This window comes from Vulpes vulpes, chromosome 13 (genome assembly GCF_048418805.1).
Source record: "Vulpes vulpes isolate BD-2025 chromosome 13, VulVul3, whole genome shotgun sequence".
NCBI classification, from domain to species: Eukaryota; Metazoa; Chordata; class Mammalia; order Carnivora; family Canidae; genus Vulpes; species Vulpes vulpes.
This window is the reverse complement of record NC_132792.1, coordinates 45,388,748-45,414,698: the sequence shown is the minus strand read 5'-3', so window position 1 is coordinate 45,414,698 and position 25,951 is coordinate 45,388,748. Positions and strand designations below refer to the sequence as shown.

The 25,951-nt window shown below is 35.5% G+C and overlaps 1 protein-coding gene across 1 annotated transcript in view; it reads right to left on the bottom strand.

Moving 5' to 3' along the window:
* Positions 1 to 25,951, bottom strand: part of MMP16 (matrix metallopeptidase 16) — a 289,423-nt gene that overhangs the window by 58,561 nt on the left and 204,911 nt on the right. The window contains exons 5-6 of the mRNA XM_026013297.2: positions 22,947 to 23,108; positions 21,069 to 21,280 (exon numbers count right to left, since the gene is read on the bottom strand). Coding sequence (XP_025869082.1) covers positions 21,069 to 21,280; positions 22,947 to 23,108 — 374 coding nt within the window. The remainder of the gene's footprint in view (positions 1 to 21,068; positions 21,281 to 22,946; positions 23,109 to 25,951) is intronic.

Here is a 25,951-nt window from a genome sequence, read left to right as displayed (position 1 = left end):
GGTCTAACTGGAATGTTCTTTCCTCTCATCTTTGTGTTGCTGGTTAATTTTGCAGTTTAAAACCTGCATTAAAATGTCGCCTCCTCAGAAGATGTTCTTGACCACCCAAACTACCATAGCCCCTTCCCCCATCTCAATCCCTACCTTCTCTCATATTGTTCTATTTCATTTTCACCATTTCGTTTATTGATTCCTTCCTTACTTATATGTATTTATTTGATTTTGACTGTCCCACCTCCACTCAAATAAAGCTCTCTGTAGGAGAAGGATTTTGTGATGTTCACTGCAATATCCCAGATCCTAGAAGGCTGCCAGGCAAAGGCAGGGGCCTTATAAATATTTATCACAGAAATAAATCAATGAAGGCACTGGACAAGAGATGGAGATTAAAGTCATTCATGATGGAGATGTGCTTTTGTAAAATATAAAGGCATTTTTTCCCCAAATAAAAATACATTACTCTTTTCTCCCATTGATCTTTATTATTAATATTCTCCAAAATTGATATTTGAAATGTAGTAACTTCACAGTTATATATTATACATATTTACCTTTAAAAAGTTAAATATGAGGTTAGCTTGTAATAGATGAGACTGGCTATCTGGAGCAGTAAGAGGCTCCAGAGATGGAGATGGCATCTCTTGGGGAGAGAGGGGATGCAAATCTTTCGAAGAATGAGAGGGTATGTTAAGTCTCAGGTCCTCCAATTCTAAAGAAATCCTCTTTGGAATCGTAGGTGGAAGTTTTATTTTCTTTCTTTTAATTTTTTTTTTCTTTCAAGATCTTATTTGAATTCAAGTTAGTTAACATTGTAACTGAAAGTTTTAAAGATGGGTGATTTTGACTGTGCATTTTCTAGGAAAGACGGTACAAATAGGCAGATTTCGGTGAGGGGGGGATCTCAGTACTGGGGAGTGTATACCTGGAAAACTTAACAGATGTTAACCATGTATAATTTCAACTACGGCTAGCAGTAACACGGGGAGTACCAGCCTATCAAAAAACGATGGCTCCAAGGACACCATGAGGATTGTCCAACTGCTTCAGAAACAGCCTTCTGATTATCCTATGGCTTTTAATGTAAAGTTTTATTGAGCATAAATAATTCATATTTTTCTTTGTGATAATTATAATTATTACCATGAATTCATAAGTTGTCACTGTGGCTCATGCATCAGCCAGTCTTTTGTGACTTTGTTAATTGAGTTCTTTAGAGCCTGAACCACTGAGGCAGCCTCCCCATAAGCCCAAGGACTGGACCTTGAAACACAATGACTTTCACTACTGAGTCACAGTTGGCCTCTGTTCTAGGCATTTGTCACATCTCACACAGTACAGTACAATTCTGATTTACACTACTTTAATTTTCTTCTCTAACCAGATTTTGGTTGTTCTTTGCATTTCTTTTCTTTTTTTTTACAAATTAAAATTAATATAAAATGTTTTAAAAAGTTAAAAAATAACACAAATAATTGTCGATATTTCAAAATAACCCCAAAGTGGCATTTTTTGTTTTTTTCTTTTTTTTTTTTTAATTTTTTTTTTTTTTTTTTTTTTTTTTTTTTTTTTTTTATGATAGTCATACAGAGAGAGAGAGAGAGGCAGAGACACAGGCAGAGGGAGAAGCAGGCTCCATGCACCGGGAGCCCGACGTGGGATTCGATCCCGGGTCTCCAGGATCGCGCCCTGGGCCAAAGGCAGGCGCCAAACCGCTGCGCCACCCAGGGATCCCCCCAAAGTGGCATTTTTAAAGGCAGAAGAGACATCATTTTAGGTCTTATCTAGATTACAAATGCTTAAGTTTTATACCTTAGAGGAGTTTCAGGAGTGTCTGGGTTATGGCTGAACACAAAATGCAACCTTTAACAGTGTTTGTTTCCCCTTTTATTTTCATGTATATACTAGCAATTTTAGTGATGCCATATACGTTTCATGTCTGAAATGCATAATTAAAGACCTTTAAGAAAACAATCTGTCCATGCTGTATCAGTCTCTGCCCAAAACCCACACTGAATTCTCACTTTAATATGAAGTACCGTAACATTTATTTAGTATAAGGCGGGTCTGTCTTGGGCCTAGACCAGAGTGGAGTACGTTACTGGAAATAACAGAAAGAACTCTTTATTTCACGTACAACATAACCACATACTGTGGGTTCTTGTGGCAGCACGATGGTATATTTTTAATGTAGGATAATTATATTCATTTCTTTTCCTCAAACATGCCCTAGCTCTAAAGTAACTATTCTACGTTGGTTTCCCCTATATAACCCAACAGAATCCTTGCCAATGACAGATCCATGCAAGATAACCACAGAATCCTACTGACAAATATTATAACTGCCAAAATAATTTACCAAGATTATTTCTGTGCCATTATTGATTTGTAGACTAACCTGTAAAAAGGAAAATCATCTGAAATTACTGATAGCAATTAGAAGGGTAAACAAGGGTACCAGATTATGATACTGTTGACTAATTTTTTTAAATTGACATTAACATTGCTTCTAATGCCAAGTAAGAGGTATTAGTTACTGCTTTCTTTTCCAAAGTTTTTATTGACCAAAATTGTAAAACATGAGGTAACCAAAAGAAATAGCAGTACATTTTCCCCTCTTGCTATGTTCTGGCTTTTCTTTAGTTTATGTAGCACAGATCCAGTGGTCAAAATGTCTCTTTGCTTTTATAATTCGTCAACTATGTATGTCATTGTAATACACAGCTCTCAAGGAAATGAAAGAGGTGGATACTGACTAGCAACACATCCCAAAAGAAGTTATGTCTTTCTTTCCCCCATCCAACACTTCAAAAGCATAATTTCAGCTTGAAAGGTCAGCAAGAGGAAAGTTTGTCCATTTTCTTTCCAGGTCTTCTGGAAAACTGTTAGTCCCTTGTACTGGAGAGGCAGTTAATAGGTTTTACTTGGTGTGCTATGCAAAGCCTCTCTGTGTGCCAACATGAAAAAGGCCTTTAAAGGAATGTCAGCACCTTCAGAAACTGCTTGTCAAAAAGATTTCAGTTTTCTTTCTTTGGCCTTCCTAACCCACTTTCAAAGGTTTATTTCATTCCTGTCGTTTCTGTATTATTAATGCATATAGCTCACAACTGTAATTCAGGGTGGGCCACATGGTTACAAAATTATAGAGAGAGTTGATTAGGTACAAAAATAAAAAGCAGAGCTTCACAGTTTTTACAGTACGTTAATATTTTACTACCAGCAATGGCTAGTGGAAAAGAAGGCAACAATTTGCTGAAAAGCATTAAAAAAAAAAAAAAAAACTATTAATTTTGCCTTGAAAATTGCCTAAAATTTTCCTGCAAGTTTATTATAAATATTACAATTACGGATAGACTGAAATGTCCAAAGGCTTTTTTTTTTTTCTCTCTTTTGCCACTAGAAACAAAGCCAAATAGCACAGTAAGGAGTTTTTGGGTTACGTACCACAATGCCAATGACAGATACGTGCAAGAGCCTTGGGTTCTGATTTGGACTCTGGCCTCTGGCTTTGGTTTTCTGTGCATCAGGGCAATTCACTGATCTCTATGACCTTAGATCCTAGAGATATATACCATACATACCTTAAAGAATGGAATGCTTGACTCCTCTTTCAGTTTCGACATCAAGCTGTAGGGAAAATGGGGACTGTCGATGTTTCCAACTCGGCTAAAACTTACATGAAAATCCATGGGGGTGACTATCCTATATTTACAAATATTTAAAAGATGAGCCACAACAAAACCCCTCTTGATGAATTAGTGAGTATTGTTTGTGTGATGATTTTCTGCTCTCATGAAATACACTTCACAACTGAGTATAGTCCTTAAACATGAATCTATTCCTAATTATCAAATGATTCTATGAAATTGTAAGGGTGTCCCTGAAAGTATCTTCTTGAATAACACTGTCAAGTTACTAGCTGAGCATTCAAAGGACTTTTCAAATCACTGATTATCTAGAATTCATTCATTTAATAATGACCTGTTTCTCACCTCCAAAAACTATGTGCTTTGCTAGGCATTGGGAATAGAGCAGGAAATAAGAGAGTGGTCTAAAAAAGTCAAGTGTAACTTGTCAAACTTCTTATTTACTGCACACAACTTCTTAATTATTTGTATCTAACAAAGTTTCGAAACAGAAAATGATGTTATTCCCAAAATGTCATTAAAGGAAAAAATGGTCAAAATACCGTTTATTTACATTATTGTACAATATTCACTGTAGATGTCTATAATCTCTTAGTTATGATTGTAAAATTCAGACAGCTTGAAAACATAAAGTTGTTTCTTGAATTTGCAACAAATTTATTTGGCAGAGAGCCTGATGTGAACTGACACAAGACTTTTAACTCTGGTTTATTGGGACTATTTATAAGTTTCAATGAAGAAATACTGAGTTTGATTATTGGTTGCTTCCCTATAGATCCCACAGGGATATTGTGGAAGAAATGTTTAATACACTGAATTATTAATTTTTAAAAAGGCTGTAAAAATGTCCTTTTTGGCTACATTGTATTAAAATGAAATCAGTACTTCAGGTGTTTTTATTTCAAGTTCAAATGCCAATGACATTTTTATCAAAATTGAGAATTTTATTTCCTGCTTTCTTGTTTCTTCAGAGGATCACTGCTTTTGGTTCTTGTCTTTTGGTGTTTTAAAAATAAACAAGATAAATGGAACTAGTTTTTTTTTTTTTTTTTTTTAAGAAAAGGAACTTAAGTTCTTGGTCTTTTTGTCTGAGGCCTCAGGTATATAATTTACTGCAGGACTAAGTGTCATGTCCAGAGATAGCCCCCGTCAAGAAGATGGATTAGAAACCTTCCCAGCAGGAAACATGAAGGCTCACAGAATTCCTAAAATATTCAACCCTTACCTGAAAGTCACCCCCTCCTGTAGCGAGTACCATCTAGATGTGGAGCTCTATGAGCATATATGTTTAATATTTTTTTATTTCCCAGAGAGAATCATTCATCATTAGAAACATGTGAAGCCATCCTAGTCACTTTAAGTTCTAACACTGAAAACACTGAAAGTGATTATATTTACTACATTCAGTAGAGCAATCATACCGCGGTCTTTGAGATTTGAACATATGGCCTCAGCAGTGACAATTTCAGTGTGAGGGGCATTACTGAGGCAAAATCTGCCTTCCTGATGTTGGTTCCAATTCTACCTCGGCACACACACAGAATAGGCCCTCTTCATACTGCAGTGTTTTAAGTATTTGATGTCACCTGGCATATCCCTTTTTTTAGTGATCTCTACTGGAAAATCCGCTCTTTGACCTTTTCCGATGAATTAACTTTGCATATGAGTTCTGATATACCAAATGGGGTAAAATGTTTTATGGTTTTAGTTTAAAATTTTTACTATTTGAAAGGAAAAAAAATAACTTATTTTGAAGTTAAGTCAGACTATGATCTATATTTATCCTTGGTAAATAAGTTGCCAAGGATTGTTTCTATGTATGATTCATGCTACTCAAACATTCTATTCAAACTGGGAATAGAAAAAGGCTGGGGCTTGGGACATGAGAACACCCCATCTTTCCAATATGAAAATGAAAATCAATCATAAGGAAGTTTACAAATAGGTTTGCTAAAGAATTACAAAGCTATGTTCGGATGCAAGGAGGCACTCTAGTAGAAAAGATGGTTTATACATTATAAGCTAATTAATTTTTCAAAACATGAATTTACACTGAAGAATGTGGAGCTGTCACAGAGTTTAAGAAATTTTGGGGATGTGGATATTGTTAAGTTCCTAGAATTAGCCAAACTGAAGTTAAAAGCATAGTCCTCCCATTGTCAAGACTGACCAGGACTTTTTTTTTTTTTTTTAAGATTTATTTATTTGAGAGAGAGAGAGAGAGAGAGCATGAGTTGGGAGAAAGGCAGATGGAGAAGGAGAGGCAGACTCTCGCTGAGCAGGGAGCCTGATGCGAGGCTCCATCCCAGGACCCCAGGATCATGACCTGAGCCAAAGGCAGATGCTTAACCTGCTGAGCCACCCAGGTGCCACTAATCCAAGATTTCTGACCCCAACTGCAATGAGGTAGGGTCCAACTATTAAGTTAGAGGGAAGACTCCACACAGGACCAACCTTACTTTCCACACCAAACACAAGTTCAGGGGTTCCCAAAAACATTCTAAGATTTGAAGACCCCTCCAAAAAAAAAATCACTGTTAACTATTATACTTTAAAGTTTCAGTTCTTACAGGGAGAGAATGCAGATCAAAAATTCACCAAAAGAAGAGATTTGTAGAGTATGGGTAAGCATCTGAAAAGCTTCCCGTTTTCCTAGGGATGCATTACCAATCTGGTATCAGTGTATGACAATAACCATGGGCTACTGTCAAACAGGGAAGGGCATGTGAGCTTCAGTATCTTAAGTTTTTATCAGTGCTTTATTTTGCAGGCATGTCTGATTGAATGGTTATCCATATCATTGAATTCAATATCTAGGTCAATGGATACCACATAACCCAAAGGTCCCACCCACCCTAAATCATATATATATATATATATATATATATATGATCATATTTTATATGACTTATTTAAAATATATAATATATATGACTTATAATATATATATATATATATATTTTTTTTTTTTTTTTTTTTCTGGTGTAGCCAGCCCCCATCCTAAACAAAGACAATGCTATCAGCTATAGACAGGGAATACCTCCATAAAGCCAAGGGCAAAAGCCCAGACCTCCTTAGGCCTAGGCCAACTCTTTATAACAGCAAGTATTGTTTCAAGGTTCAAAGATATAATTACAAATTCAAAAACAAAAATAAAAACAAAATCCTGAAACCAAACACTTAGCTGGAAATTCTTAACAGCCATTGACTTTTAAGAAAAGGAAAGCAAAGTAGAAAACAACTTTGGTGCCCGGTATCAACATGACCCAGCTTGAAGTATGACATGAAAGTAAATCCAAGTACAATGTTATGAGAATCAGTTTACCAATATAAAAAATAAAACCAAAATAAGTGAATGAGCTACAAATCTGTAAAGAAAATTACAGGTAAACTTGAGAAAATTTTTAGATGTTGATGGTATTATACGACCATTATCTTGCTCTCATTCTATGAATAAGATGTGGGCTCTTTATGATGAATTGTTTACCTTAATCATCATAATTATAGCAAAATAAATTGCCTTGTTATTATAATATCAATTTTTCTCAGAAATGCTGTAATGAAGGATATGTTCAAAATGAATTATTTTCATAAAATCTAACTTATGGAACGCTTCACAAAGAGCCACACTAAGTATATATTCTAAGAAGAATATAAGAATCCTTTTATTCACCATGGGGGAAAAAATGTTTTTAAATGAAAGCCAAAGAGGATGAGGAAGATGGGCGATATTTAGTTAAAACTTTACTTAACCAACCTCGATTTGATTTTGTCATGCTTTTCAGGTTTCATATAATTTCTGATAACTATTACTTTGGTGACTGCACTCCTTAGAAACCTAGTTTTTAAGACCCCTGAAACTTCTGATATAAGAGATGCTGACAATGAAATTTAAACCGGAAAACTGACATATTGGTGTTGTACATTAAAAAAAGGTAATTCTAAAATTTGTGCCAATGATGACAATGTCTCACATCAGTGCAGCTCTTTTAAATATTTCAAACACATTTCACATATCTCCTTGTGAGATGGATTATCTAGCTGTAATTGCCTTATTCGATATCTCTGAAAGATAAGAGTCCAAAAGGAAATTCTCATCATGTTAACAATATCCTGGCACCAGAACCCATGCGTCCCGACTTTTTGTTTTGTTTTGTTTTGTTTTGCCTCCTGACTTTTAGTTTAGGTTTCTTTTCAACAGAATATATAGTTTTTCTCACATGAAATTGGAAATAGCTCACTGCCTCCACTGACATTACTGATCAGGTTTCAAAAACTAACACAAAACAAATATTTGTATGCGCTTATTGCACCATATACTCTCTTTTCTTTGAAGTTACTATAGATACCTGTCTTCTGATTCAGTGATGAATGTCTATTTCCCACAAGGAACAGCAAGCTCTTGAAGCAAGTGGCACTGGGGTAGTCACGAAGATTCTATTCTTCGAGAAGAAACTCAGGCTCGGTTGTGGAATCCTGGTCATAGAAGTATCCAAAGCCTGGGCTTTTCCATTTTTACTATAACCTAGTATATTTTCCAAAGCACAATAGAGACTCCATCCAGAGTTTCAAGTAAATAAACTAATTAAATATGACTATATATCAATAATCACTTGCTATATTTTCCTAAACTATTTCCCATATCATATATTTACGCAAAGAAAAAAAAATCTCCCCAAAATACTCAAGAAGAGAGTAGAGGAATTGTCCTAACATGCATATTTAGTAAATCGTACGATTTTTTTCTACAAGTGTTGTTCAGAATTCTAATCACAAAATTTATTTTTGATCCTCTATCTGATCTTTTGTTTATACTAGCAGTAGAGAAAATGGGTTGATATACACGATAAAGATATTTTAACAAAATTATAGTATTACATGAACCAGAAACTTCGGCATTTCTATTTCTGACAGTAACTGCAAATGCAGTGGACAACTTGGAAAACGTCTCTATTCCAAGGGACTTCGTGATTACGCACGAGGAGGCTTATGTGTCAGTGGCACACCAGTGGCCAGCTATGACATCAGCTCCTTTGAGCTGTAGCTCAAGGATATAAACAGTCTTTATTCGCTTAATGTTCTCACCAGTAACTGCTACAAATAAGTGCACTTCATGAGTAGCACAGCCCGATGAACGCAGAGACTCACCAACTGTTCCAGGGGAGATGCAGAAAAAAGCGGGGCTTTCACAATAGCCATATTAAAGCCTCCCAAAAAAGGCTTCCTGTCCTGACAGATTCAGAACATGATGCACCTTTCTTTGAGTGAAGTTTCAGTAAATAATATTTGTAGAGAGAAGGGAAACACTATAACTTCTTCTTTTTTTTTTAACAGAAGTCTCAATATTCTCAATATTCTTGAAAGACCTCATACTTCTCATCCAATTCCTGACAGGACATCTTGTTCTTTGGGCCCCTCTGAGTCCCTTCATAATTTCAGCTTCCTGTGATATTTAAAGGCAAGCTTCCTCCCTTCCTCTCTTTTCTTTTCCTCCCTCCCTCCCTCCCTCCCTCCCTCCCTCCCTCCCTCCCTCCCTCCATCCCTCCTTACATCTTAGGAATAGGGCTCTGGCTTGCTCTTAGGGGTTCCTCTCCCAAAAGCCAACATTTGCTCAACATTTCTCATTAGCTCTGTTTGCTACACTCCATCCTACCTAGTCACTCCAGGCTCAAGACGTTTGGCCAGTTAACCTAGCCTGCAGAACAAAGCCTTGAATTGTCAACAGGGCATGCAAGATCCTTTATGAAGGAGTCCCACCTGTGTCTTTCCAGCCTCATTTTCCCATTTCTCTGCTTTGCTTTTTGTAACAAACTTGATAAGCTTCCTACTGCACCCTCCTTCGGACCTCCAAGCTTGGCTAGCTTTACATCGTTCTTACAGATACAGATTAAATATCCTTCCTCTACAAGAAGTCCTTCCCAGTTTATGTGGCCTTCCATTGGGTACCCACTGTACTTGGTGCATTAGCCTATCATTAGAGCACATCATGATGCATTATGATGATCTAGTTACTGCTACCTCCTCTGCTAGACTATTATCTCCCCGAGGGACAGAACAGAGGGTGGTCTGCTCATCGTGTTCTTCTCAATGTCCAGCTATTCTTTGGTAGGCAGTCGAAATTTCATTAAAGAATTTTAAAAAAACGAATGGAAGAGTATAGTAGTTCACTTCTTAAGAACAAGGACTATTGTCATAGACTCCTTTGAAATGCTTTAAGGTCAACCACAGAACTTTTCTGAACACAGACAGTGGTAGTAATAATAACAACGTCATCAACAACTATGACAATAATAGCGGTTGCTGAAATTAGTTGAACATTTGTTGTGTACCAGTCTCTACGCTCAGTGCCTTACACAGCTTACAATTTTGTCAGTGTTAGTTGAACTGACAAACATTGCTATATGGCAGGCCTCATGTTTCATCAATTAACAATACTCTCTGGATTAATTGCCAAATACCATGTCACTCTATGATGTTACGCTTGATCCTAGCCAAAAGGCTGAGAAGCGATGTTTTGCATGATTTGAAAGTATTTCTAGGGATCCCTGGGTGGCGCAGCAGTTTAGCGCCTGCCTTTGGCCCAGGGCGCGATCCTGGAGACCCGGGATCGAATCCCACGTCAGGCTCCCGGCACATGGAGCCTGCTTCTCCCTCTGCCTATGTCTCTGCCTCTCTCTCTCTCACTGTGTGCCTATCATAAATAAATAAAAAAAATAAAGTTGTTTGAAGAAAAAAAAGTATTTCTATAGTAAACTAAATAAATTCTCACCAATGGTGCCTACAAAATGGCAAAACTGTAGATAATCAAAATATTTAGTTAGCTTCACTCACTAGACGCTAATCCTACTCAAAATTAGTGAACAATGGGCAGAGATCCTCATTCAATTGGACATCTTTGCTAGCCAGGTTAAAATACATCATTGAAAGTTGTCACCGTCATTTTGAACAAGGACATTTTTAGTCACAGTTCAAGGTAAAAGTCCACTGAATACTTTAATAGCTCTTGCCTACTTGTATTTTTTGAAAATTATATGGCTTCACTATCACTTAACGTGTTATAAACTTCGCAGTTATCAAGCCTTTTTTATGCCACTGTATTTTGACCTATTAAATGTATATACAACACCATTGCACTACAGATTTTAAAAAGTTACTCACAATTCCATTGTTCTAAAACTTGTCTAACATCATTTTTCTATAATATCTGTTTTGTCAATACATTTTTCAAATGATGTCATTCATGATACATAAAATTTTAAATTTTCCTATTTTATGCTTGTGTCTACATTATAATGTCTTATTTTTTCATACATTCTCCACAATTAACCTTTTAAATGGTTACATTATATTTCATTGAGTTGATATAATATTTATTTGCTACACCACTACCCTATTCCTGGATAATCTGGGTTGCTTGCTAAATTTTCTCCTACTGGCAAGAAAGTTGTGATGAGTATCATTGTTCTTTTTAGATTTACTTTATTATTTCAGGATGAATTACCATTCAGGGGATTACTAATTTGGAAACTATGCACATTTCCCTTTTTATTATAAGATATACTAATGCTGCAGTTTGGATTAGAAATAGTTTTTCCAATCTTACTCACTTGCTATTGATACTGATTATACTTTCTTTAAAATAGTCATGTAAATAAACATACTATAGTGTTTTGAAACTTTAAAGCATCATAAGAAGTACACATAGAAGAATGGATAAAATAGTCAAGAACCTCCCTCATGGAAGTTAAATGCAGAGAGAGTAGAGTTAGAAGTAAAAACATTGTTTTTTTTTTTTTTTTAAGATTTATTTATTTTTTGAGAGAGAGCAAAAGGGAGTGGGGGGGAGGGGCAGAAGGAGAAGGAGAGAGAGAATCTCAAGCCGACTCCCTACTGAGTGCGGAGTCTGACACGGGGCTTGATCTCACAACCCTAAGATCATGACCTGAGCCAAAATCAAGAGTCCGATGCTTAACTGAACGACCCAGGTGCCCCCCAAACACTGTTCATTTAATAAATATTTATTGAATGCTGCCAGTAGGACAAGTACTGCTAGTTAAGTTTAATCCTTCGAGTTGCTTTTTCATGTCAAGAAAAATATTTCTCAATTTTATAGTCAAAGTGCTTATTAGAAAAGCTCTATTTCACTATTTTACTATGGCTCAGGACATCTATCATAACACAGTTAAGAGTCTCCCCTGGCCCCTGGCCACTGATTTTTCCAGGAATTTTCCAGGTAGACTGTCACATAATTTGCCAATAATGACAACTTTGGCCTCTATTTTACATATTTCTATGTGTCTTATATATTTCCACGTGCTAAGAAAAACAAAGGCTTCTAAGAAATTCTGAAGAGCTGGATGAATGTTTCAATAACTTCACATAGTCCACAAAGCACAATGATAATCACGACATTGTTAATAGAAAGGTTAAAAGGGGAATGGAAGAAATAAAGTCTCATTTTTGCTTCACAGATACGTAAGAGGTCAAGAGTGGCACAGTCACAAATGCCAAACATGAAAGAAAAAAACTGGAGAAGTGCTTATTTTCAAAACTTCTAATATAAAAGAAAATCTACTTTTTTATGTATGGCATACATCTTGAACTAAACTGCTTATTAATCTTGCTCTTGGTAAAAGTGCTCTGAAAAATAATTGTGAGTGTGAGCACTTTCTTTGTAAAAAATCTCAATATAAAGCTATAGATTATGACAAACATGGAATAAAAAACATTTTTGATATTGAGAAGACTTAGATTATTAATAATTGTAGAATAGAAAAATTGAAATTGCTTGGAGGGAGAGGGTTTTTCAAATAAGCTCACAATTAATATGCTTTCAGAAAGTACTTTTGCATGACTATATGGAATTTTTCCATTCATACTATATATTTGTATCAAACCGTACATGATAAAACATAGTTTAGTCCCTAAAATATGCAGTGCAAGCATATATTTTTTTTTTTTACTTTTTTTTTTTTGAAATATAGTTGACTATGTTAGATTAGTTTTAGGTGCGCAACATAGTGATTTTTGTTTTAATTTTTTATTTAAATTCCAGTTAGTTAACATACTCACATTAAATTTCAGGTGTAGAATTTAGTGATTCAACACTCACATATAACATCTAGTGCTCATCACAAGTGCCCTCCTTAATTTCCATCACCGATTTAACCCATCTCCCATCAGTTTGTTCTCTATAGTGAAGAGTCTGTTTCATGGTTATCCGCTCTTTTCTCCCCACTATGTTCATTTGTTTTGTTTCTTAAATTCCACATGTGAATAAAATCCTATGGTATCTGTCTTTCTCTGACCAGCTTATGTCGTTTAGTGTAATATCGTCTAGCTCCATCCTCATCATTGCAAATGGCAAGATTTCATTCTTTTTTATGGTTGAGTAATATTCCATATATCATATATACCACATTTTCTTCCATCTGTCAGTTAATGGCGACTTGGACTGCTTCTATCATTTGGATATTGTTGATAATGCTGCTATAAACAGTGGGGTGCATGCATCCCTTCGAATTGGTATTTTTGTATCCCTTGGGTAAGTACCTTGTAGTCCAATTGCTGGGTCATAAGGTAGTTCTATTTTTAACTTTTTTGAGGAACCCCTATGCTGTCTTCCACAGTGGCTGCACCAGTTTGCATTTATGCTGTCCTCACCACAAATGTAACTACCATCCATCACCACACAATGCTAACACAACACCACTGACTATTCCCTATGCTGCACTTTCATCCTTGTGACTTATTCATCCTGTAACTGGACACCTGTACCTCTGACTCCTCTTCACTCATTTTGCCCATTCCCTTACCCCCTCCTCTCTGTCAAACACCTATTTGTTCTCTGTATTTATGGGCCTATTTGTAACCATATATTAAATGTCCTATTTTATATTATTAATAAAAATAGTTTTCCTGAATCCAAAACAAGTATCCAAATATATGCTTAAAATGTTTGAGGTCACCTAAAAATAAGGTGACTAGAGAGAAAATTGGAAATAGAAGTGACTGTGAATCCATTCTTCTGAATACTTAGACACTTGACCCGATGGTCAGAAAACATTAGTAAAGAATTTAAATATTTCAAGGATTAAATCTTAAGCCATAGAGAATACCAATATTTTGAAAATCAATTAATATTGACATTAAAATTCAGTATTACACATAATTCCAGTTGCTCTCCCAAATATTTACTTACCTAAGATATTTGCAAGACCATGATTTCGTACTACAAGGAAATTTAATTAATACTCTGCTTGCTGTGTCTTGGCGATTGCTCCCTTTGGTCTAATGCGAAGCTAGCCCCAATTATAACAAACTATTAATAACAGTTAATACTTCTTGGCAATACAGAATTAAGCTATGATGCAGAGTAATTTTAGATTACCCTCTGTTGTGTAATTTCTCTAAGTATTTTTTTAAAACACTTTTTGGATTCTCTGACAACAGAATATATATATATATATATGTGTATATATATATATACACATATATATATATATATTTAAGATTTAATTATTTAGAGAGAGAGGGAGAGCTTGTGAGTGGGGGGGGAGAGGCAGAGGGAGAGCATCTTCAGGCAGACTCCACTAAGCATGGAGCTAGACCGGAGGAGGCAGGGGGGCTCAATTCCAAGAATCATGAGATCTTGACAGGAGCCAAAACCAACAGTCAGAAGCATAGCTGACTGAGCCCCTTTGGGCGCCTCCATCTGACAACAGAATATTTTTAATTATTTCGCTGAGTAAAGTGATAGGAACAATAGCAACAATCATAAACCATTCTATTCCTTTCCCTTATAAAATACAAATTTGGGCCATTTTTCTGTGATCTTTACTCAGCTAAAAGTTATTTTTAAAACTAACTTCAAACAGCATGGGAATTTGAGTTATTGAATATAATGAGTAATTCCAAATGCCAAGTCTGTCTTGCGACATAAAAGCTACCATTTCCTCAGCTTCCTATATACCTATGATGGAATTTATTAGCCACGATACAGATAAGGAAAATGAGCTCAGAGATATTTTCAAAAATATTTATTGTCTGCTACATTCATGGCATGGCTCAATCCAGCAGTAAATACAGGAGTAGTTCCGTTCTTGTCTGGAGCCTATGACAAATGGGATCTGACTCCGAGTCTATTTCTAATGTCTAGAAGTTTAAGCATTGGGGGTGCCTGGGTAGCTCAGTGGTTGAGCATCTGCCTTTGGCTCAGGTCATGATCCCCAGGTCCTGGGATCAAGTCCCGCCTCAATCTCCCCGGAAGGAGCCTGATTCTCCCTCTGCCTGTGTCTCTGCCTCTGTGTCTCTCACGAAAAATATATAAAGTCTTAAAAAAATAAAGTTTAAGCATTATCCTATACTGATAGGATTATCCTATACTGTAAACAAGAACATGCAAGTATGCAACAAGAATGAATGAATCATTAGGTTATGAGCTGGGAGAGAAGTCTTCCAATTGTAAATGGCAAACCTATTCTTTAGAGTCACAAAGATGGCACAAAGTTTATAGAATCCACAAGAAACTCATCTGAATTTCTACAAATATTGTTTCCTTCCATATATCTAGCCTCATGCAGACCCGTGTAATAGCACACTGCATAGGAATAGAGACTGGAGATAGCCTTCTGCTGCTTTATAAAGAGCCAGAGAAATCTGGAAGATAGGTGAATATCTGGTATTTGACAGGGAAAGACCTGCAAAGCAAATGGCTGGCAAGTTCAAACACAGCAGGGAGATAAGTGCAGCTGGCACTGAGTGAGTGAAAATGAGCAGAATGAGAAAGAGGTGGAGAGATCAGAGAAGCAAAGCAAAATGCAGTTATCGTGCAGCTTTGTGGGTGAAAGAACCTTGGCTTTTTGCCCCAACTTTAATGAGGTCTACTGACAAATAAAAATGGTATATATTTAAGGTATACAACTTGATGATTTGTAATAAGTATACATTGTGAAATGATTACCACAATCAGACTAACAGACCTATCCATCACCTCACATAGTTACCTAATTTTTTTTTTATGGTGACAACAATTGAGATCTACTTTAGCAAATTTCAAGTAAGTGATACATTATTATTAACTATTGTCACTATGCTGTATATTAGGTCTCCAGGGCTTATAACTGAAAATGTTACCCTTTGTACAACATCTCCCCATTTCCCTGCCCCCGGAGTCTCCACCTCTCTCTCCCTGTCATATAAAATCTCTTCTTTTATGAAACAAAACCACCATCTTGCAAATGAAATTGAGTCATACCTTATACTTACAAGGCTTGGCTAATGAGACATTGTACTTTCAATAGAAGTTAAGCTAGTATTAATGAGGGCAGACTCTGGTCAAGTCTGTTTCTATGGAAATAAAAGGAACTCTGATTCTCCAGTAGAATTAAGTAGGTAGTCATAAGTGAAGATGGTCATATTTAAGAACACTTAGTTTTGTGATGAATATACATGAATAGAAGAGAATTTGATAAAGGAAAGTACCGATTGATTTCTGTGTTGGCTTGCTTTCTTGTTGTTATTGTTGTTGCTATTTTGGTAAACGATGAAATGTTTTCCTTAATGAGAGTCCTAAGCCTTGTTCTTCTATTCTAATTGGGAATATACTTTACTGTACTTCCGTGAATGCTGTTCTAGGACAGCTTAGCCTTTTAACACTATCCTTTCTGGCTCTACTGTAAAGCATTGGCTTTTGTTCCCTTTGATATGAAGAACTGGTCAGTTGCCAAGTGAAACCTTTCGTGTGTGTGTGCTTACGTGTGTGTGTGTGTGTGCGTGTGCACAGACATGCCTATTCATGTTAAAAGAATTCCAGGTGTGGATACAGTTTTTCTTCCTATCTTCAACTTCAGGAAGAATAGTTACTACTGCAGTCTTTCCTACATAACAAAATATCATGTGCTGAAACATATCCCATACCAGTTTGGCTAATTCTGCTTTCTTTTACACCACAACAGAGCTAAATATTCAATGTTTTTATCTTGTGGTCCAAAAGAACTTTGAGTCATCATTTGAACCATCAAATCTTCCTGTCATCAGCGTTGTCACACCAGCAGCCTCATGTGATATACACAGCTTAAGCTCTTCAGGGGACATTCTTAAAAATAACCTCTTTAGAGTAAGGATAGACCTTCTGTTGTGTTGCTGTTTTGTTCCTCGATTCCTTGGCATTTTGTTTTGATTTTCATTTCCTTGCTGTAGGTGGTTAACATTCCCAAAGATTATGAAACTACATGGAAAGCTTAACTTTCTCATGTGAATAGATTCAGAATTTTATCTATAGGGCAGGACAGAATTTTATATATATGTGTGTGTGTGTGTGTGTGTGTACTGTATATTAAATATATGTAATGTTTATTATATTTCCATATTGAAATATACCCAGATGAACTCCACTTCAAATAAATGAATGCCTGGAAAGCTCAATATAAATCAAATCTCTGAAGAGGAAGCTTGCTTCCAAGAATTATGTTAAAACTACCATTCTAAAGAAAGGTTCCTTTCTAATAAGAAAACAAAATTATCTGATGATATTACCTTTTATTTATATCTAGATTTTCAGAATTTAAGTAAAACATACATATAGATTTTTAAGTAAATCATACTCATAGAAATCTTTGGGCAAGGAATAACAGACTAGTGGAATGAAACATTTTCAGAAACATTATACTGGTTGATTGTTTTTGCATAAACCTGATAGTAGCTCTATTTTCATTAAATAATTCTTATATTGAGATCCTTGTTCATTAGCTTGAGCACTATGAAGCCCACATGAACCAATCCTGCTTTGAAGAAGTCTACAAATGAGAGATGCACTACAATGAGAAATAGAGAAGATAGAAATTAAAAACGTGCTAATCAAATGGAGGGGATAAATATAGAAATCACTAGAAAGAGATTTGAGGTTGAAGAATAGTCAAAGAGCTTGGGACATGTGGAAGACATCAAGGAGGGAAGTTTTAGATAAGCAGAAGCTTGCAATGAAGCCCCAGACATTAATAACTACAGTGAAACGAGTGTCAGATGGGGGAAGGGTTGAGGAGATAAAGAGGTTCCTAATTTGTATAGAGAATCTGTAATGAAGAAAAGTAGAGAATCAAGTTACATTAGTAAAAGTGGGATCAAAGAGTGGGTGATCCTAAAATATATTTGAAAGAATAGTTAATAAAGAGCAAACTATGAAACTAATGATGAGTATGTTAAAAGAAAAAAGGCAGGCATGCACAAGAGAGGCTGGCAGAGAGTAATTCCAGGCAAGTAGAACGGATATGGGGAGATGACAGTAATTTGAGGTAAAGTTAGGATAGACTATTTAGGTATAGAGGGAAGACTTAGGGGACCACCAGTTATTAATAAAGAAAGAATTTTTAGGATGCTTTCCCACCTCATTCAGGGGCCCATGGCGTGCTTCTGTGTGAAGCACTTTGAAAGCTAGAATGTAAGCTCCAAGAAGCCAGAGTCTAGTTGCTTTGGTTACTACCGCATGGTCAGTGCCTAAAACAGCCTCTCATGGTAGGAGCTCAATAAATATTCCTTGAATATTTACTATTTAAAGATATAGCTTAAAGCCTACCACCTTTCTTTTAAACTTTCCCTTACTCTTTCAGGTAGGAAAGCTTAGTGGGGAAAATACAGATTTTAGAATCAAGTAGACCTGCGTTCAACTCCTGACTACTGCTTAAAACCTTGTAACTCAGACTAACTAACTACTTCACTTTTCTGATTCTCAGTTTTCTCATTTGTAAAACAGAGAATTCTATGCATCCTGCAGTGTTATTATAAGGCTTAGAGGTTATGGCTGTAAAGTGCCTAGATCTATTCAGGGACGTATTAGTAACCCAATCCATGGTAACTATTAATTAAGAGCAAGTATCACTCAATCATGCTTTCTTGGCTTTGATCAAATCTTGTTTATTTCTGATTTATATCATTTGTCATTTTGCACTAGAGTTAACACGTCTAGCTTCTCTCCCTCAATACATCAACTGTTTTAGACACCGAATAACCAATTTCTTTAATGTGCCTAAGAAATTTTTCTTTCAAAATTCAGGATAAGCTTTTTCTCAGTCAGGTTTTCTTGATATACTCAACTAGACTTCGGCACTTTCTTTTCATGTCCCTGTTGTACCTTTTACCCCTACATCTTGAAAGTACTTAAGTTCGTGTCTGTCTTCACGGCTGGAATACAAGCTCCATAGAGACAGGAGTGCTATCTCCTATGCATACATACCTGGTGCCTAGGAAGCAAGTCTGGGCACTGTATGAAAGAGGAGATGAGTAGGAAAATTATCAAGTCAAGTGATACAAAAATCCATCAAGTAAATGGAGATTAAAAGAATGCAATGCCTATCAGAAGATATCCCCAATCGTAATTATTCTTAGAAAGAAGGCAGGGACCAGTGAAAAAAAGAAATTAAATTCAGATAGAGTTTAGGAACTCTGTCCTATAGTTTTGATAAAGGAATCCAAGATAACATGAGAGGTTAGAGAAGCAGGCCTTACTCATATTCTTCATATACTTATTTTGACATTAATAATAGTGGCTACTGTATTATTCTACTTGAGAGTTGGTCTATTTGCTTTTTATCCATTCCTGAGTCCAGGAACCAATGATCACAAGACTTCACTTGATCAATCAAGAACACGCCCAGTGTGCAGAGTGAGAAAGGCTGGTGAAAATGATCATTACATATGAAGATACCAATCTTTTCTGAGATTGACCAAGTAATTACGCAGATAGGAAGGATGGAAAGATTGTACCCAGAGTAAATTTAACATCATACTCTCAGATAAGTTTAAAACTTTGTTGACATGACTATGATATCAAGGTATAAAGCTGGGATGTTGAATTTGGCCAAAACAGAGAAAACAAAATCCTTCAGATGTCATTTGGTGTCTTGTAGAGGAAACAAATGATTTCATTTTGTTTTCATTTCAACTAGTTGCTGTGGGCTGAGCACAATGAGTGGCTATATATACAGAGAGAGATAGAGAGACAGAGAGAGAGAAAGCTTTATTTTTTACTCCTTGAATCTAAATTTATTAATCTACTTAAATTGAATGGGAGATACCTAATTAAGCATTGCATAGCATTTATAGAATTCAAAAATCTATTCATGTGTTTGAACAAAAGCATCGATTTTTCCTGGAAAGTATGATGCTCCTGTGCATATTATATCAAATCCAAATCTTATTTTCCAATAAAGGAAATAGAGTACTTTGTCTATTAAAAATTATACGAAATCTATATTTTTAAAGTGTAGCCTCTGGTAGATAGGAAATTCTGTGTAAGTAGGACAATATTTCATTATTTATTGATTCATGTCTACTCAAAAAGAGTGCACATTATTTTATTTTTAAATGGATGGTATTGGTAAAATGTGGTTATTTTAATATGCTAATGCCGACATAAAACATACAATTTTTTCATCATTTTCTCAGATCAGTTTACAATACTGAGGGAGAAAATATTTTTCAGTATTGTACTATATTAATTTTCCAGTATTATATTAAACATACTTAGTAAATCCATTATGTAACTTATTTTTTTTCATTATGTAACTTATTTTAATACACTGCCTGTCAGTGTTGTCTGAGAACTCAGACATATTAGTCTTACTTGCAACCTTTTTAAAAAATAACATCAATCAGGTATATAGGGATGTCTGGGTGGCTCAGTGGTTGAACATCTGCCTTTGGCTGAGGGCGTGATCCTGGAGTCCCGGGATCGAGTCCCTTGGGCTCCCTGCATGGAGCCTACTTCTCCCTCTGCCTGTGTCTCTGCCTCTCTGTCTGTCTCTCATGAATAAATAAATAAAATATTTTTTAAAAAATAAAAAAAATAAATCAGGTATATAAAAATACCTGACTGAAGAAAACAATGATGACATATACTCGTAAAATCAAAATGATGGTCTCATGGAGGAGCTTTGACTCAAATTTCTACCAGTAGACCTCAAACAGAATGATCCACTACTACTCCTAAAAACAATGCTTTAATTGTCAAGTGAAATCATAGGGATCTCATAAAGAGGTGCAAATCAAAGATAGAATAGCTCTAGAGCGTCTGCAAGTGGCTAAGCTCCCAAGCAAATCATCCCTATTAGTTCCTATTCATGACTTCAATTATGCTTTTTTATCTGTTCGTAACATGCAGCATTTTCTTACCCTCACATTTCTAGGCATTTTAGCTTCTGCTGACATAAATACATTCCTCAAATAGAATATTACAGCAATCTTCTGCTAGACATTTAAGCCCATTTGTGCGTTTATTTTTTAAGATGCTTTTTTGAAACTTCTAACTGTGAGAGGTCTGGGAAGGTAGTGTTAGAATGAATGAGAACTTGTTTTTTAAAGCGACACTGTAGACACTTGGTCTACCATTAGAAAAAAAAAAAAAAAAGAAAGAAAATCACAGCCTCCTACCTTGAAAACAAACATCTCACGGCGAAGAATAGCTAAAGTGTTAAAGTTCCCATCGCAGATGTTGGGTTTGGCTCCAGGATAGGAAGGTCTTCCCGTGGGAGGCCGAGGGGGTTTGGGCCTGTCATTCTTCCGTGGGTCAGCTGGAGGAATGGAGCGGTGTGGGGGCACTGTCGGTAGAGGTCTTGTCGGTGGAGGGATCTTGTCAGGTGGACCTTTGAAAATACGAGGAAAGCACTTGGCTGACTTCAAACTGGAATAGTGCTGCATAATATGCTGCAGAGGACAATCACTCCTGAGGGGAGGGCACAGACTGAGTAAGCTAAGAAGTCTTGAAGACTGTATGTTTTCTGAAAAAACAAACCATTATACCCAACAAACTACTGCCAACTCTATCAGAAAGTCCTTATCTTGCTAAGTTCTGAATCCCAGTCACTGAACTTTCTTTGTTAATTTTTAATGACATTTTTCGTAGCTTTGCCAGAGTCCTTATTGGAAAAACTGCTTTGAAATCTTTTTTGGAAGTAGGTGGTGTATAAATAATACATAAATGAAGATGAATACTGGAACCATGCATGTAAGCTCCACCAAAGTTAATCCTAGATTTTGACTGACAATGATTCTATGCAAATATTTCTAAAAGATAAACATTAAGGAATCAAAGTTTATTCCACCCTCTGTCTCCAACTGTATTTATAACCTTTTCCTGACTTTCATTATTTTCTTCTAATAACATGTTTTGACAAATTGCCAGATGAGTGTTTCATTTGAATACTGAATCTAAAACACCTATTGATTAAAACACCACTAGTAAAATATTAATGTGAAGAGGTATTTCTAAAAAGAGGTTTCTAAATTAAGCCAAAGTTTACACATATAATTTGGTACAGATGTAAAGCATCATTCGTCAAGGGATTTATGTTTTTAAAAAGAAATACAGTGCTGTTCGCACTTAATATTTAGATATGGAAAGAATATTCTTTTGCAGACCTCAGTCTAGACTACTAATTCATGAGGTCATGAGAAAGAGCCTTCCTTCAGTTAACCACTTAGGAGGAATTTCTGATGGTACAAATTAGGCATAGGATTGCGCTCTCATAGGATTGGGCTAGTTTTGAGTCTGAGATGTTTCCCTTTTCTCAGTATCCCCCAAATAAAGAGCAGCACAAAAGTAGACTTTCTTTTTTTCCCAAATCGTATTTTAACCCTGAGAGAATGGTTACCACTGAGATATTGAAATTGAAAAACTAATGAATGCAAATAAATTAGTGAACTTAAACTATGCTATTTAAAAATGCAAATGACATCTTCGGGATACTGGATATTAACATACAGATAACACACATTTGCCTTTGTCTTGTAAAATGAAAGCATCACTTCAGTAATTTAGTAAAGCATACTCTCTATATGTAAATTATAAATGTCAAGTTCTTAACAATTATGTGTGAAATAAATGTCTTTATAAAGGTCAATGGTTCTGTTGAGGGAGTTATGATTATAGTAAATATGTGGAATAGTCTTTCTTCCTTTTGTCTTAATTTGTATTCACTGATTGAACCCCATAAATAAAAATGATCTCGGTATATTAGAAATTTCTTTTGAATTATGTGTAAAGATCTTTGGTGTAACTGCAGGTTGCAATTAAACTCAATAAGAAAGATTAGTGTATAGATTTACTATAATATGTATATTAAGATATCTGGACGGTTGCCAACAAAACTTGATTGATATAAGACTTCTGCCAATAGGCCAGACTTTTTTTTTCTTATTTTGGTATTTATCTCTCTCATATACTTAGAGCAACCATCTCAAAGAAGGAAATGCAGCAAGAATTCCGAACTTCACTGTGGTGTTAACCAAACAGAAACAGTGGTAACCTACCATAAATCTTCTGGATGCCTTGCAAATCATCATTAGGTAGTTTGAAGTTGTCAGTTTCCATGTACTGGTAAAATGGGGCCATGATAGCAGTGGGATCATTGGAATGCTCCAATCCCAGAGCATGTCCCAGTTCATGAACTGCTACAAGAAATAAGTCATTTCCTGTGAAAATGAGAAGAAAAGATGCTATTGTAACTAATATCCAAGTACAGAATTGGAACTTTGGTGTTTCAAAATTTCACCCAAGAAAAATAGGAGGAACTCCTTATTTCAACTATCAGTATGATTTTATCATTGAATTTTCTACTGGCAAAATCCAACACATTATTTTTGAAAAGGTTGGGGAGGTGGGAGGTGATGATAATGTAGTCACAGAAATTTAGATACTGAATGGAAGGAACAAAGAATAAAATTTGAAGAAAGATTAGCAGCATCAGAAACTGCTACTACTGATGTTGAAATATCCTTCCAATTAGAAAGCATGTAATATACCTTTATAATTTTTACATTGAACATAATGCTAACAGTAAGTCAGGAAAAAAATGTAGATCCAATTCCTACTTTTACATAGGTGAGTAAATTAAGGCACAGAGGTGACAGGTTTTGTCAAGAACAGCAAATCTTTAAATTTACAGAGCTGTGACTAGAACTCAAGGTTAAATTTTAAGTCCTAGATGAAGGCTTTTCTTTATATTAGCCTAGAACATAGGAAGACAGAAGTGTAAAATGTAAGTCACAGGCTAGAAGTCACAAAAACTAGGATTCTAGTCCTAGCTTTGTGAATACAAATTCTAATCAACTCAGAGGCAATCTGAACAAGATATATTTATTTAGAGTGGCTGTTTCTCATGGAAAAAAAAAAAATCTCTCCCACCTGTGGTAAACTTGCACAGTGAAATCTATTCAGTGCAGACTCTCAGAGAAACTATGCAGTCACACCCCTGCTGATGGCCTCTACATATTGTCCCTTCTGGATCATCATAATTAAACTCATGAGCAAAAGAGCCAGTCCTACATGTATATTTATTATTTCTAAAAATTAAGTTGAACTATGTGAGCATCAAACAGTTGGGACTATTATACTCGTAAGGGTTATGTTCCTAAGTGGAAAGTTTAAAATGATTGAACATAAAATATAAAGTTTTGCATAGATGGATTGCAAATGTCTTCAGTGAACTTCCTGAGTGTCATTTTCAGGAAAACTCTCTAAAAATATTTTTATAATGCACTGTGATAATTCCTTTCTGAGGGCTTTTTTTTCTTTCTTTCTTCCTTTTTTTTTTTTTTTTTAACACAAAAGCCAAGTACATAACAAATATTTTTTTCCTACTCTGGAGTAGTCCTTCATAGAAAAATGGATGAAACCATGAGGCTGATTCATCATATGACCTTAGCATACCAAAAACGAGCCATTTAAAACACTTCAGGGGCCTACCTGACTCTCAAAGAATAACTGATTAAATATTGTTGTGAAACAAATTGAAAGGGTTTAAAAAAAATAGAGGTTAACATTTCCAATCTTAGAAAGCTTATCTTCTCCTCTTATTTAAATGTGCAAGTCAAGACACAAAAAGAAAAATAATATAATACGTATTAGGTTTAATTAAAAATATTAACTAGATTTATTAAAAGTTTACTAACTTGGACATTTTGAACATTTTACCTGCATTTTCTCATTTAATTCTCACAATTATCCTTTGAGTCAGTCACTATTATTATGTCCATTTTTAAAACGAGAAAACCAAGACTTGGGACATTAAATACAATTTGCAAATTCATGTAGCAAGTTGCAGATAAAATCCAAACTTCTCTGATTAGAAATCATCCTTTGAATTACAGTAAATCACACAGCTATAAAAGTATTAGCATGCACAACAGCTTAGATAATGTAGCCATGTGAAAACAATTTCATTCATTAAATCATCCATTCATTCCACTACTTTTACTGCATGCCTACTATGAGTCAGGCATTGATCTAGGCTTTGATATAGTAGTGAGCAAAACATACAAAAAATCCCTGCTCTTGTAACATTTACATTTTAATGGGTACTGGAAAGAATCAAGATAGAAAAGTAAAATATACAGAATGTTACATAGTGATAAATGATAAGGATAAATAGTAAGGCAGAGACAAAACGAAATCAGAGAGGAAATGGAACTTAAAACATGTATGGAATTTTAAATAATACTAATGGTTTGGGCTTCTAGTCTGACTGGGGTGGGGATAATCGTGTTTTTGAGGAGAGGAGGGACATAATCTGACTTACATTTAACGGGATCACTCTGGTGACTGCTCTTGAGAATCAAGTACAGTGGACAAGGGAAGCAGCATGATTCAGTCTCTGAGGTTAGTGCAATAATTCAGGACCAGAGTAGAAGTAATGGAGGTAGTCAGAGCAGTAAAATTCTTGATATATTTTGAAAGGAGAATCATAGGGTTTCTTAAAGGACAAGATGCAAGGCATGAGCAAAGAAAAACATCAAAGACAACACCACGTTTTCTGGCCCTACACCGAAAAGAATGAAGTTGCCATTCACTGAGATGGAGAAAACCATAGGAGGAATGAATTTTTGTTGCTTTTTGTGTTGGTGGGGGTGAGAGGTAGGAAGCATAAGCAGGAGTTCCTTTCTTGAATGCCAAATTCTGAATGTTTTAATTTGCTTAATGAAACAGGAAGACTAATCAACTGAGACAATAATAGAAAAGAAAAAGAAGAACGTATGAAATGTTTGAATAGGTCAGTTGTAAACAGTGGATGAGGGAAATATGGAGTAGTTGTCAGGCAGACTTCAGGATCATGAATTTAAAGTGATATTGCCTTCATTATGTGGGATGTCTTCCTTCTTCAGCCTTATTTGTCTGTGTGTATGCAGATACCAAAGTGGCAGTATTGATTTCACCAGACTCTTGGTATCTCTAGGTAACTATGAAAAGCAGAGGAAAAGATGAAGGAGTTGTGGATATACATAAGAGTGATTTTTTGACTCTGCCATGATACTTGTGT